At 37.4% G+C, this 15980-nt stretch overlaps 1 protein-coding gene across 11 annotated transcripts in view; it reads left to right on the top strand.

Annotated features, from left to right (window-relative positions):
• Positions 1–15980, top strand: part of SUPT3H (SPT3 homolog, SAGA and STAGA complex component) — a 555592-nt gene that overhangs the window by 525214 nt on the left and 14398 nt on the right. For 10 of the 11 annotated variants that reach the window (XM_058432546.1, XM_058432547.1, XM_058432550.1 and 7 more), the window contains one exon: positions 10170–10263. In XM_058432546.1, coding sequence (XP_058288529.1) covers positions 10170–10211 — 42 coding nt within the window. In that variant the 3' untranslated portion in view covers positions 10212–10263. Of the gene's footprint in view, positions 1–10169; positions 13045–15980 lie in introns of those variants that run through there. The other variant, XM_058432545.1, reaches the window with a different exon arrangement.

Below are 15980 nucleotides of genomic sequence, written 5' to 3'. Positions count from 1 at the left end.
TTACGCAGCTGGTCCTCAAGAAATCGCAGTAAAAGTTATTGAAATATAACAGCCACATTCTTTTGTAAGGATGACTCTGATCTCAACTTTTGCCAACCAGTTTGGAACAAGAATTTCAACTGACTTCTTAATTCTGTAGTCAAAAACTGGTGCTAGGCTGGGCGTGCTGGCTCACGCCTGTAATCCCAGCACTTTGGGAGGCCGAGGCGGGTGGATCACGAGGTCAGGAGATCGAGACCATCCTGGCTAACATGTTGAAACCCCGTCTCTACTAAAAATACAAAAAATTAGCCGGGCGTGGTGGCGGGCGCCTGTAGTCCCAGCTACTCGGGAGGATGAAGCAAGAGAATGGCGTGAACCCGGGAGGCGGAGCTTGCAGTGAGCTGAGATGGCACCACTGCACTCCAGCCTGGGCGACAGAGAGAGACTCCGTCTCAAAGAAAAAAAAAAAAAAACTGGTGCTGAATTTTTCATAGGCCCTTTTGAAGATCCATTTTGTTAATTTGGCTGTTGAGTAATAACATATTTTTAATAAGTATTTTTAATTGTAATAACTTCTTTTAAAAGTGAAACAAGGGGCCAGGCATGATGGGTAACTAAGGCAAGAAGATCATTTGAGCTCAGGAGTTCAAGACCAGCCTGGGCAACAACGTGAGACCCTCATCTCTAAAAAAATTTTTTTTAATTAGCCGAGCATGGTGGTGCACACCTGCAGTCCCAGCTACTCAGGAGGCTGAGGTGGGAGAATCGCTTGAGTCTGGGAGACTGGGGCTTCATTGAGCCATGAGCACACCACATCACTCTAGCCTGGGCAAGACCTTGTTTCCAACAACAAAAAAAAATAGTGAAACAAACATTTATTTTTGATGCGCTTAAGCCTTTTCACTGTGTTTGTGAGACAATATAACCAGTAGGCAGTTGACTTGGACAATAGTGTGATAAGGGTGATCTGGGCCAGTGCAGGATCCTACTTACTATAAGCCCAAAAGCTCACCTTTTAGAATTAATTAGAATAATACCCAATAAAATGAGTACTGTCACTACCACATAAATAATATATCTGACTTGGGATGGTTCCACAACTCAGATCTTGTCATTTAATATGATAGCTCTGTTCAAATTAATCTTTCACATCAGAGGAGACACTTTGGTTATTTATGATATGTTGGAGATAAATTTTCAGAATGGTTAAGGCATATTATTGTAAATGTCCGTGGCAAATTTAACACAACTCTGTTTTAGAAATATAGATGTGTAATATGTACAAGGTAAAAGTATGTTCACAGTGTCTCAAGAACACCTAACTTTAAGGAAAGAGACACAAAGGCATGGAAGAGGCATGCCCCCCTATTGTCAGTCCACAGCAGTTCAGCTTGGAAATAAATGCCAACAGAGAGTACTCTAATTTAATATAAAGAGTTTCTGCCAGGCCCTAAAGCAGTGATTCAAAAGAATCACTTGGTTGAACGCTTAGGAGTATCTCGGACCTGAATATGGATAAGCTCTTTAGTGGTAGGTAGTTTGGGTTGGTGTCTCAGATTTAACATTTATTGACTAGCCTACAGATTGGCATTTGGAAACAAGATAAGTCAAGATCTCTCTCCTCTTGGCCTTACTTAAACACTTTTTTGTCCCCCAAACTCATCCCCTTCCCGTCCCCAACTCAGATCTCAGCTGTGTGACTTCTTCAAGAAGCCTCCTTGATCACCACCATCTACCTCTACTGCCCTCTTATACAGCCCATTACACTCTATTCTCATTTTGTAACTTCCATCACTTTCGGCATTTCTCATTCAATATGTGTCTTCCCCCTCAGCCTGTTCACCACAGAGGGCAGGAACCACATCTGTGATCCTGCCGTATCCACTGCACCTTGTACTGTGTTTTTTGAATGAATAAGTAAAATGACAGTAGGTTCATACAGACATATAGCTTCTCTATCATTTCTCAGCCTTTTGGCTAAAATCAAGTGTAAAAATATATCTTCTCAGGTGGCTACCGAATATAATTGATATTATTAACTACTATCCCCTGATTTTTGTCATAATTTTTTATTGTCTTTAAAGAATTCTTAAAGACCTTAATTGTAATTTACTTACTGTCCAATCAAATTGGCATTGACCATTGGCAAACAGCTATTGCTATCTGTGTTCTTACTCCTTGTGTTGTGTTTTAATGTGGCAAAGGCCATTGAGAAGGGGGGGAAGGCCATAGCAACAGTATTTTCTTTTTGTTTTTGTCTTACATCAGTATTGTCTAAGACCTTGAAAATGCAATTGAGTAACATGACTACAAAACCAAGATGGTAAAAAAAATTATATTATCTACTACAAACTTACTGTTGATTATAATTTTTGGTAACAGAGTACTTGAGCCTAAAATGTTTATAGACTCAACAAAATAATTTCACAGTGTTGTTTTAGATGAGGTGAATACTCTTTTTCTGGCAAATAAAGCAATTGGCTTGATTGATGCATAACTTTTCACTGTTGACTGATAATCAGTAAGAAGCCCAGAAATGCTCCCAGTGGGAACTGAGACCTAATATCAGAATAACTGCTTTGCAACATTGCTAGTGGCTGGGCTATCAAGGTCACTAATTTAGTTTTCCTAATAACTGGTGCTGATGGTTCTCTTGCAAAATGGTAAGTGTGTGGTCTAAGCCCAGTTTTTAGGAACTGAGACTATCCCAGCCCCTGCTCTAATGATGAGCACATCAGCATTTCCCATTATTGCCCAGAGGAAAAGAAGCTACCTGCTAGTCAAATTCATTCATTCATTAGATGACTATTTATTAAGCATTTAACTTATTTCATGCATTGGGTTATGCCTTAGACATACAGAAATAAATAGAACAGTAAGTTCCCTTCCTTCTGAAGGTTATAGGTTACTCAAGCGAAATGAGAATTAACTGTTGTTAGAGCTGAGCCCCCAAACAATTGTTATTTGGGTTACTAACTCCTGCCAATTTGGCACTTTTTGGCCGTTCTTTTTGTTTTCATCTTGTATCGGTATTGTCTAAGACCTTGAAAATGCAATTGAGTAACATGACTACAAAACCAAGATTGTAAAAAAAAAGGTATTTTATGTTATCTATTACAAACCTACTATTGATTCTAATTTTTGGTAACAGTATGTGAACCTAAAATATTTACTTATATGTGTTTGCAGCTTGGAATAATTTGAGACATTTGTTTTGATTGTCTTTAATATTAAAGTAGCTGAAGACAAGTTTAATATTATTGGTGTTAAATTATTATTAAACATAGATGTATGTAAGTGCATAGAGTGTCATGGAAAGAATTTATACATAGTCTCATAAAATTGCTGAAGATAATATTTACAAAAACCTTTTTTTCCTAAAATACAATGTTGTATTTATTAGCCACTTAATTATTTTGCTCAACAACAAAATAATCTTAATATATCTCATAATTTGAAATGACTTGGGCAATTATGAATGGTAATTTTTAATAACTAAATTTAATCTAGAGATTTTTGTATTCAGACTGCCGAAACAATGTGGTAATAACTCAAGAATTTATAAAAGTCCAATGTTAGTATTTTCAATAAATAAGAAGAGACTGGCATAGAGTTAGAGAAAATCAGGCAAATGACAAGTTCCTCAAGATTTATGGGCTCTGGGTTACATGGACTACGATGAGAGTTAATACTATGTTTTTTTCCCATTCTGCCAGCCAGAGAAGACCTCTTATTTAAAGGGCAGGGCTCCCTCCACTGTTGTTAAATCAAGGCTCTGCTTCTGACAGGATATTTATAACATGGGGCAAGTACACAAAAGAAAAATGTTTAATGATGAGTTTTGCATGTTATACAGTGCTATATACATCATATGGTTTAATTTAGATCCTCTGAAATATCAGAATGAAATTATCAAAAGGAGAAAAGTCACATGGCATGGTGCAAACAAGATGTGCCTATTTGTATTTATGTTTGCTAATGAAATTCAGCCATGATTCCCACTTTGATTTTAAGAGTCTTAGACCACCATTCGGCTTTATTCATTATAATTAAATATCTTGCCCACACGCAGACACAAGGGCAGCAAAGAAAGGGGCATATTTTATCTTTTAAAAAGCAATTGCATAGCTTTCATATGAAACTCCTAAACTTCCAAGATTTATAGTATTAAAGCAAAACAATATGTCTTTCAGAGCACGGTCATCTTCTTAGGCAAATGGAGGGCTTAGACTCAGAATCTAATGACCTCACAGAGACCAGGGCTGAATCTTAGGCAAAAGAGAGGACTTAGACTCAGAATCTAATGACCTCACAGAGGCCAGGGCTGAATTCAGACATATGGGAGCAGTTGAATTTGAAACAACCTAAGTTTGAGACAACTTGGCATAGTCTCTCTTCTACCAGAAGAGAGATTGAAAAAGGCCTGTTAGAAGCACAACTGATTTTTACTATAAAGCTTGGGAGTGGGGTGGGACAAAGAGGGGGACTAATTTAGTTGACCGAAACAGCATTTATACATGAAATTCAGAAATGTACCTACCTTCCCAACTGTGGCTCAACGGAGTATTCCAATAAACCAGACATTTAGGTTAAGTTAATAAGTAAGAGTTAGTGAAAGCCTCTTGCTTCTAGTTTATCCTACTACCTCTCTACCTTTTTCTCCCAGCAAAGCAAAGCCAGCGTAGAACCTCAACCCTCTGTGCCCATCTTCATCCCTTTCAACCTCAACCCTCTGTGCCCTCACATCCCAAGATGTGAAGAATTTGGAAAAACCCCAGGCTCTTGGTAACAGGGCAGCTCCTGTGGCCCACAAATCATCCTAGAGACAGAGCATCCATACTCTATACTTAGTTAGTTAGGAATTAACAGTAGTTTGGGAGAGAGTGAATGTATGCTCCAAATCTTTTTATTGTCCCTTTTACTGCTGGATTTAACCCAAACTTGCCAACTCCAAACAGCTCCACGCAGGCCATATTATTTGCTCAACCCAAAATCAGACACTGAGCATAGCCACAGTAAGACTTCCATGAAAACACACGGTGGTGTATCAACCCCTGGAAGGTCCTAAAGATGCATACATTTGCCACAGAACCTTTCAGCTATGTATATCTTATTTTGATGTTTTGTCCATTTATCAGAATTATTATTCTGGGCACTCAGGAAAATTAAGTGATTCTCCAGGAAAATTAAGTGATTCTGCTAATCATAAAGCAGAAAAGCCCAAGGTAGAACTCAAAGCTTGTAATGGCTTGACCTCTACCTGCTCAGCTATATTGTTTCAGACATAATTAAGTTGTGTTCCTTCCTTCCCCACCCCCCCTCCCCACACCCGCCAACTCCACCAGTTTCTTCACTTTTGTTCTGCTCCCAAGGGCTGTTCTTTATCCAGAAAAACTGTTTCTTTCCCTGCATCTGTTTTCCCCATTAAGGCCAGGGAAGCTAAACACATAGCTTTGGGCAGAATCAGAACCATCTGCAGCAAGCCCTAAACTGAGTCAGGAATCCTGGGCCTTTCCCCATGTGACTGTGGATGGGTCACTCTCTCTGGGCATTAGTTTTTTCATCTGTTAAATTAAGAATGGGGCCAGAGGAATTCACAAAGATACTTTGCAGTTCCAAAGTTCTATTGTTCCTTGATTCTAGATGTTAGTAAAGGGTTTGTTCAGCTTGGTTTAGCAGCTTAGTTTCCAAATTCCTTTTTCACTGTAGTATTAAACATGTTGTGGCAGTCAGACAGACTGTGCTCCTAACAGTGGCATCTCAGCATCTTGGGGGCAGAAAGCAATGCCTAATCTACAGATAACCTAAAGTGAGAGATACAGATAACCCATCTGCTGTGGGTAAAAGCCACAGGCTGAAAACTTCAATTTGTGCCTCTTCCATGTTAAATTTACTAAATGCCCAAATTAGAATTTCCATTAGGAAATATTTACTCCATAATCACGAGAGATTCTGAAAATGTTCCATTTATTGACAAAACCATTACTGGGTCCTGTTAGTGGTCTCCTCATCCATTTTACCACTGTTCTCAGCTCTCAGTATGCACCTCGGATACTTCTAAAACATTCCAAAGCCTAAACTCCACTCAGACCTACTGGCTTTGAAGAGCTGGAGCTACAGCATCTGTATCTTTTAAAGCTCCCCAAGTGATTTGGGTGCAATGTTCTATACTATACACTATTCTTAAAGTTAGTTTGGAAAATAATAAGCAGTAGTTGAGAAAGCCTCCAAAGTGAAGATGATTTAGATTCAAGGTCCATGTCTGTACTCTGAAGTATTATACCTGGCTGATTTAGCTTAAATTTGAAATAAAATTGTAATTTACCCTTTAAGTGATGTTTAGCAAGAATTGAGTTTGTTAGGACTAAGAGAATATGTGTATCTACAGTGCTCTGGGTGGAATTGGGGCAGGGGACTGTCTGGTTTGTTTTGTTTATTGTAAGTCAATGTAGTATAATGAAAAGAACACAGGCCCTGGGTTTTAAATCCAAAATCTACTCTTTTACTAATTGTGGTAAGGCTCAAATTAGATACAGACATGAAAATATTTCATAAACCATAAAACCATGTATCTCAGCATTTTTTAATCTTTGCCCCTCCCTACTTTGAGAAATAGACAAATCTCATGCCTTTCTAAAGTGTAAGTTCAAATTAAATATTGTGATTAGAAGCAAAAAAACAAAAGCCTGCTATGTTTTCTCCCTCCTTTCTCACTTTGAGAATGATCTCTCAGTGCATTTTACTTGTGGTGGTTAAAACTTGAATGTGAAACTGGAAGTTTAGTGAAGCCAGGGACTGTCTATTTATCTTTGTATCCTGTTGTATCACCAAGCACACAGTGATTTACAGAGTAAGAACTCAGTAAAAATTTGCTGAAATCATATTAAGCAAATTTATAGGAATTCAGACAATAGAACCAAAACCTCTTTCTTATGCCTTTGAGAAATAAAGTATTTGTAAGAGAGTTTGGGACTTACTACAGTGAAATTCTTATGCTAGTTTATTTAAGATTTGAGAAAGCAGAAGAGAACCAGGAAAGGTAATAGAATATAACAAGTCTGTACTGGAAGAAAGACTGTGTTTATAGTTAATGTTTTAATAATTAGGCTAATGGCAAAAATAATACACAGTAATATTTAAGTTGAAACTACAAAGTAAGTTTTGTAGCATGTGTCCTTTTGCTTAAGAAAAATATTAATCTTTTGCTTTTTAATATTCATTTGTATATCTTAAGATGTATCAATTTATGATAACCCATAAAAAACAGAAGTAAACCACTGTGGGATTTAAATGTTTTCTCTAGCTTATCCATATGAAGTAACAAAAAGTCATTTTAAAAAGTACACACTTAGAAATTAATTACCCCACCAGTGCCCAGTGCAGTAGGTAAAATCTGTATCTGCTTATCCAGGTGGATTGACATTCTGGCACAGGTCATAATTTGGCACTGTATGAATAAATGAATGTCAAAAATTGGGTCCTCAATTTAAACTGAGAAGTATGAATTCCTAATTTTAGAACTAATTGGGCCTTAAAAACATTAAGTATTGTCTTTGCTGTGAACTTTAAGAGATGCTAAAATGTCTGAGCTTTTCAGCAAATTCACAAAGGAGCAACTGATGTTGAGAACAGAGCTTTATTAAACCACTAGGAGTGTCTGTCTGTAAAGATACAGAACTAGGAATCATTCATAGGGTCTGACAGAAGAAAGTAAGTGGGATACAAAGTATTCCATGAGAATGTGGCCTCTGGAAGGCCCTCACACCAAGCAATGTTTAAATTTAGTTTCAACATTTGCAACACAAATAGAGAGAAATTTACAGTTGACGTGAAGATGAGTTGTCTTCATCCATCTTCCTGTAAAGCTGCTTACTCTGGAAAGCATGCCAAAGTTGGGACGCTCCCATAATTGCCTTACATAGACAATGTACATCCTTTGTACATCAAAAGGAAAAAGCAGTGACTCAAAATAGAGGACCCTAGGGAATGTGTTTACTGAAATTGCTTCTCACTAATTACACATGCTTGTTTGTTCCTTCTTTATTTTAGAATTCAAATAGGAAGAACTCATCACAGAAATCTGGGTCAACTCTAAACTTTGGTTTTCTCATAGAATCTGTGTTATTAAATAAGCCTGTAATCTTTTAATTGTTTGCAAAGCAGTGATAAATCATCTGTGAAGGTGAATTGATCTTTCAAAAGTGACCTTTTCCATGCTAATAAGAACTATTTCATATTGCCCCATCTGAAAAGATTAAAACCTGGTTATTTCTCAGGTGAACTCAGCTAAGACTCAGTCTCCCTCTAAGCCAAAACCTCCTTTCTCAAGCAAGGCTCACTTCAACACTGTACGTTTAGAAGGAATGCAGCCTTACTCCTAGGTCCATTTAACTCCATATAAAACCATCCCTGTGCTTTAAATAATACATGATGTTAAAGATTGTCACTGTGGTTGTAAAATTTAAAATATCAGGGTCAAGAAGCTAAGAGTATTACTTTGGCATAAGCCTCTGTAAGGCAGCCATGGTGGTAGGAGCTGTTTCACAGACTGAGGCTCCACTGCCTGTGGTTGTGGGAAGACACCCTGTGCATTCCTGCAAGTTATTTGTGGCTCTCTGAGGCATTCACTTAACACTGTTCTATAGTGCACAATTTTAGGAAGTAGAGTTGGAATTTTCTAGTCCTTGTTAGAATGTTTTCTTCAATCCAGAAGTGTTCTACAACACAAAAAGCCCCATGGTAAAGAACAAGCTCGCAGAAAGAACACTGAGGAATGACACTTCGAATTTGCCACTGTTTTGTCATCCCTGATACACTGATCTAGAGTGAACTGCATAGCAGCATAACTAACCGAAGAAATTTCAGCCAGGGCGCCGAAGCCTGACAAGCATAGTAAATCTTCCTAAGCAGGATATTTGGAGAGAAGGTTTTCAAGTTAATTGAATTTTATGATTAACAGAAGGTTATCTAGAAAACTATATTTGTTTCACCTCATGTTGATGGAAGTCTTTTCTAAAAGGGTTAAGTCTACTTGCCATTTTTGGTATAATTATAAATGAGGTTTAATTATTTTTTAAAATGAAGATTTCACTGCCTCCATAGCATTATCTTGATCGTAAAAGGGTATTCTGTTATTTCTTAAAATAGGGCTGTGGCTGTTCAAGGTTCATTCATTGGGCTGGAAGTATACAGACTGCAGAACTGCCTCAGAGTTATTAGCCTAAGGGGGAAAAATCCCTAACCTGAATTTTATGATTTTCTTTGTTTTTCTGAAAACAGATTGTAGGAAAATTCCATCCGATTGAAGGTTATGAATTTTCTGGATGTGACTGTTACTAGTTTAAATGATAAAAAATGTGCCAGTGAAAGGGAAATTTTATTCCTAAGTCCTGAATTTTAGTTCTGCTCCACTCTGGGTCTTATGGTGAGATTCAGGATGTTACAGAGACCCTGTGTGGTCCAGGTCTCCCAACACTGAAATGCAAAATATGTCCTCTTGGAATGAAAAGCATGCAACTTTTCTTTCTGTACTGAAATGTATTAATTATTGCACTTAGAATCCATTTTCCCAGTTTCTTTTATGGGAGTATTTTATCCCACCATGCATATCCATGTGTACATCTGTATGTACAGGTATGTATAAAATTATATAAGATTTGCATTTTTGATACTGTCTACAATATGCAGAACTATACAGAACTTCTTTGAGATCATCATATTTTAGGGAGGAGGAGAGGCCTCTATTAGTGTCTGTTCCGATAGCTTTTCACTCCGACTATAAATTAGGCCCGGGAAGGGCCAGTAATGAGTCAGTAATTTATAGACTATTAAGATACTTAGATTCCTGAGCATACCGAATAGAGAACACATGTTTATAAAAGACAAACAGATTCAATACATCTCTTTGGCCTAACCAAGCCCAATCAGTTAACAAAATGGGATGTCTTATTTTGTGTACCTGCTACTTCCCAAAAATAGAATCACTAACCACTTGTTAACCACACTGACTTTTTAATAGACATAATGGTTGCTATAGTTTTGCCACCAGAAATATTCAGATTAAGCATTCCATTAGATTGTAGCCAGCAGAGTCTACAAAACAGGAAGAAGGCTCTGCTTGCTTTTTGCCTCCTTTCCTTGTTTGACTTCATGTGATAATTAATTGCAGATTTCTTTTTCTTTGACAGAATGCCTACCGCAGGAATGGGATGACTTTTCTAGCCTGCTGATGTGACAACTGTGATGTGCTTGCAACAACAGGAAAGGCAATGTTATATTAAGGTGATTTCCTGTGAACAAAATAAAATACAGATTTACCTTTCTTTTATCTGAGGGAGTGGGCTGGTTTGTTGTGACTTTCAACTTGCTGACTCCTCCTCTTTTCCAGCCCCCTCAACCATCAGTCTTGTTTACTAGATGGGCTGTTCAGCTAATTAATGGCAGGATGTTTAGGATAGTCTGTAGGTGGACAAGAATGCAGATCACACAATTTTGAACTTTTAATTTGAGTAGATTTACTGCCCTCAGCTCACATATCTTAAAAGCAGTGGTTGCCCCCGTCCAGTGTTTTGTCTGCGTTTTATTTGATACATTTTATAATCCAGGTTTGGAACAAGGAAACAAAATTAAAAGGACGGTGAGTTTTCGCCTTCCCTTACATCACCAACTTTACTTTCCAACATTTGTTGACTATATGTATTTTAGTGACAGCTATCCATTTTATAAACTTACAGTAATCAAAGATCTAACAGACCTGATAAATCACCTGTTCCCACCTCCTTTCCCCTTCACTCCACTTAGAGTATGTGTCATTTTCAATGCCTGCTTCCCAACTTCCTGCCATCTGCCTTTCATGTGTGTTTTTCCTCACACAGAACCTCTTCCTGCATCTTCATTTCCCTCCTTTTCCTGTTCCTCCAATCCCCAGATCCCCCACTCCTGCACATGCCATACACATTTAGAAGCCATGTATTCAGAATCAGTAGAAGGGGAGCAGAGTGATTTCTTGCTTCCTCCCTTCAAAGCACTACCACACCTAGACTGGAAATGTGGGCAGGGTAATTTCTTACTGTTAGCAGCCGAGCTACCCTTCTGGCATCTATACTTTCTCCAGTAAATGAGGAACCGTAACTCTTTGGAACAAACCAAAATATAACAGATGTAATTGTACAGTTCCTGATTAAACTTCAGTTGCAAAAAAGAAAGTTATTTCTTTAATTCTGTGGGAGTTTTGTATAGTTTTACTTTTATGGTTTTTACACACACTTGAAACACTGTTTCTAAAGAATTAATAAAAACAGAAATGAGAAATATGAAAGATCTTTTTCTTGTGGCCAAAGAATTATGAGTCTCAGTTAATATGATTATGCCATATTACTTACATTTGTTAACTGTCATTTACCTGCTCTATGTTAATTTTTAGAAAAAATTTGCATTTCAGAAACAAAAAGCACAGGTATATAATATCAAAATATTCCCAGAGGATTTTGATGTTCCATCTATGCTTGTTAAAATGTATGATTAAACTTTTCTTTTTATCATTCGTATTTTCCTTGGCATCCGTAATCATGGAAAATTATAAGCTTGCAGTAAACATCCTAACTTAACTTTTAAACGATAGCATTTATTGTATTTGGTCTTGATCTGCCAGGCTTATAGATGGTATAAAATTTTCAGGGGATAATTTTTCACATCAAAATTCCTTCTCTCCCACATTATACATTTTAAAGTATGCACAAGGCAGAAAATATAGGGTTTGGGTTTTTTTCCTTCATTTTATTCTACCTGATCTCCTTATAGTCCCAGAGAAGGAAGACTCGACGTACATTTCTCTCAGAAATATGACAGGTCTGTGTTTTTGTTGGTCTGGCGTATGTTTGTCTATCTTGAACAGTCTGACAGGTAATTATTTATAAAATCTGGTTTTGCCCAGTAAGTTCATATAATAACCTTTCATTTTTCATCAAATGCCAGTAAGCTGAATTTAGAATAAAGCAAGGTCATTTATGTCTGTCCTGAACCAGCCTACATGTCCCCATAATTGCTCAATATTTTTAATTCCCTTTTCTATTTTTTATACTTGGGTTCTTTCTCTGACTTTGCACAATACTAAATTGGAAGTGAAATAAAATTTCCTTCAGCAGTGACTATAGAAATAAAAGAAAATTTACAGAAGGAATGTTTAAGAAAACTTCAGTAAATTATTTTCTCAATAACCATAATGTTGTTAGAGCAGAAGATAGCCTTAGAGATCATTGAGAACAGCTGCTTATCTTACAAATGAAAAAACCATGGCCTAGAGAGGGAAAGTGACTTTCCTAAGATCACTCAATAATGTAGTGACAGACCAGAGATGAGAATTGATGGTCCCTAATTTTCAGTCGGTATTATACAGTATTTTCTACCATACTGGGTTAGCATAAGAATATTACTAAGACATGTTGGGGTTTTATGGCATATTTATCCTAGACAACAATGTAAATTTATTTAAAAACTGTACTAATTATGGATACATCCTAAAGCATACGTGTTATATAGTAAACTCTTCAGTGTGACTGTGGTATTAAGTAAACAGTCTGTTATCTTACACATCAGGCTTAACTCTAAGTCAAATGGAAATATAGAAAGCTAGTTTCTATTTTTTGTCCCTTGTATTTTAGAGACAGACTGAATTTGAAAATAAAGAAGCCAATAAATAAATAGCCTCTCTTGATACTGCTTCCTAGATTTAAGGGTAAAGAAAGTAGAAATATTTCTCCCTTCACCTAAATTTGGAAGTATAACTTTCTGAACATGCCATTTAGAGGTTATGTCATTAGCTTTCCTGCCTTCTTATATTGTAATAGTTGTGATTCAAAAATACTGTTTCAATTTTAAAACCAAGACTTTTTATTTGAAAACCATCAGAAGCACAAATATTTTTTAAATGGTGTATATAATTCCTGTATCTGGGGAGAACCCTTCATTTATTGCTGTCTTTTGTTTTTATAAAATAATAAACAAGCCATGTCTAATGCTTTTACCATGTAGAAGACAAATAAACATAACTGGTGATTCTTGGTCTGAAAGAATACATGTTTACTTGTTTAGAATTATAAAGCTTAATTTTATAAATTTTTTTACATAGTTCTCAAATCAGGCAATGCTTTCCAGTCCATATAACCTCTTGTGTAAAACTGAATCACTAAAGAGAATATATTCTGTCATCTGCCCCCCTGGAATTTGGATAGACCCTTTCCAGGCTACATTTAAAATTCTACCATCAACCATGTATACATCTCATAAAATATTTTACAGTTTCCTGTATGCTCTGGCCGAACATTTCATAGTACATAAACACTTCTGCAAATAATCTAAGGGCATCAAGTTGAATATGTCATAGCAATGGCCACTACATAAAGCTAATTCCCCAGCAACATAGTTTCTTATTTTTACCTTCTTATTTGAAACTCAAGATGAAACTTTACATGCTATTGTTGTACAGTGGCAGGGGTGAGAAGAGAGCAGGGAACTCTAGCAGTTTTTGTGGAATTGTGTTCATTAAAGCAAAGGCTTTCTGCAGAGGGCATCTAGCCAAGCTTAAACAACAAAACTTTGCCTGCAGGAACTGGATATAAATGTGATGGTTAAATAAGGGCCAGATGTCGTTAAAAACTCAAATATTAGAAAGTCATATCTCTTAAAGTAAGTCTCACATGCTGTAAGTCGGACACTGATACCATGGTACCTAAAGAAAGAGCCTTGCATTTGTTTTCCAGAGCAAGATAGATAGTAAGTATTCAAGCTGTCATAAGTCATGGAAGTTTTGGCAATTGAAGCATATTTTAAAGCAGTCAATTCCTGCAAAGTCACAAGAACGCCACATACGTATTTCATTGTTGGGAGCCACTGTAATTATCTGTACAGCACTGTGTTCATGATCCCTTTTCTGCTCATCACCACTGAATATTCACTATTCTCATTTTTTTTCAAAGGAGGGTAAAGATAGAAAAAAAAAGAAGGCAAGGCTCAAGATGATCAAAATATAGTTTACTTATACCAGGTAACACTCTATTTGCTATCAAAAATAATGATATATTGTGTCAGCATTTTAATAAGCTATGACATAATAATTATAGCACACCATGTGCTACCCTGTGTACTAAGCAGTTTGTGTGATTTATCTCATTTAATACTCACAGCCCCACTACCAGATATGCCCTGTTGCCCACAGGCAGGAGAGAGGAAACTGAGGAACAGCAGATTAAATGTCTTATGCAGAATTACCCAAGGTAGAGCTGGCTTTTGTACCCAGCACTTTGACCCAAAGCTCATGCTGTTAACCACTGTTACACAATGTGGACTGTACTGGAGTAGAGATTTCTGAGAGCATATTAAAGAGAATTGCTGCCTGACCTTGAACCTAGAAGCACTTCTCAGAACCAGAAAATTTGATTGCAAGAAAATTTTAACTTAACATTCCTTCTCTAATGCCAAGTATTATATATATAATAGAATATCATATCATGTAAAATAGAATATAATTATATAGGCTCATGCCAAGTTTTTAATAATGTCTTAAGCCTTAAGATAAATGTATATAATCAATGAATACACTAAAAATCCCTATACAAATTATGGGAAAAAATTCCTCAAAGATCCATTTATACAAAGCTGCTCTCCTTTCTGAAGACCAGATTTCCCCAGAAGGCTCTATTTACACAGGCTACTGTTTCACGCTTTCATACAAGGTATTTATCCAAGTTATAAAATAATTCCCATCTTGTTTACATGTGTTTGCAGCGGCAGATACAGAAGTACACATGGCAATGCCCTGAAACTTTAAATAAATGACCCTTTTAAAGGCTTGCTCATTAATTCATTAATTATATAGTAGTCATAGTTTTTCCCAGCCTGACATGTTTGTGTGTGAGGCAGGTCCGGGGGGAAGTGGTGTACGGAGATAAATAGGAAAGTGGAAAAAAAGCTACCATGCACAATTTGAACTACAAAGGATAGTTTTCCATTCGACTCAGTAGTTAGCAGCAGCTTTGTTTTATAGAGAGAGAGAGTCAGGTCTCTCTTTGTTGCCCAGGCTGATCTCAAACTCTTGGACTCAAGTGATCCTCCCACCTCGGCCTCCCAAAATGCTGGGATTACAGGCATGAGCCACCGCACCCAGCCAACAGCTTCTTTAATTCAACCCTAGGATTGTTCTGCCTCAAGACAATCCATCTTCTGATTTATGTCCTTTAAGATTCCAAATAACTGCACCAGCCTGTGGCACAACTTTCTTTTCTGAATTTTTTTTGTAAGATGGGATCTCCCTATATCACTGAGGCTGGTCTCCAACTCCTAGGTGCAAGCAGTCCTCCCACCTCAGCCTCCTGATTAGCTGGGACTATAGGCACAAGCCACTGCACCCAGCTATTTCTGAATGGTTTTAAGTGCGTCTTCCAGCTACTTCACTTGGGAAAAGTTAGTTCACCTACCAACGCATTGGCCACTTCTTGTCACCCCTCCCTGACCTAAACATACCAGTCAGTCAAGCAAGCAGACACTAACCAGCAGCAACTACTGCAGCTGATGAGTTGGCTTGCCACACTTCCATAGGTTTGGCCTGTAATGACATGGTGAGCCCAGATGGCTTTAAACAGTTTGTTACACAGCTACATAAGCAAGATTGGCACAGTGTCAACTTCCCACATTCCTAATCCCACAGGAAGATACCAAGCCAGAGGGGCCAGCTGACAGAAGACATGAGTAACTGGGGGGTTACCATGTCATGGAGAAGCCAACCCTAAACCACAGCCAAGCAGTTTTTTGTTCTGTTTTTTGTTTTTTGTTTGTTTTTGAGACAGAGTTTCACTGTTGTTGCCCAGGCTGGGCAATGGCTCGATCTCGGCTCACTGCAACCTCCGCCTCCTGGGTTCAAGCAATTCTCCTGCCTCAGCCTCCCGAGTAGCTGGGGTTACAGGTGCCTGCCACCACACCCGGCTAATTTTTTGTATTTTTAGAAG

Source organism: Hylobates moloch, unplaced genomic scaffold (assembly GCF_009828535.3).
Source record: "Hylobates moloch isolate HMO894 unplaced genomic scaffold, HMol_V3 SCAFFOLD_20, whole genome shotgun sequence".
Taxonomy (NCBI): Eukaryota; Metazoa; Chordata; class Mammalia; order Primates; family Hylobatidae; genus Hylobates; species Hylobates moloch.
The sequence above is the reverse complement of the archived record's forward strand: the minus strand, read 5'-3'. Positions and strand labels throughout refer to the sequence as shown.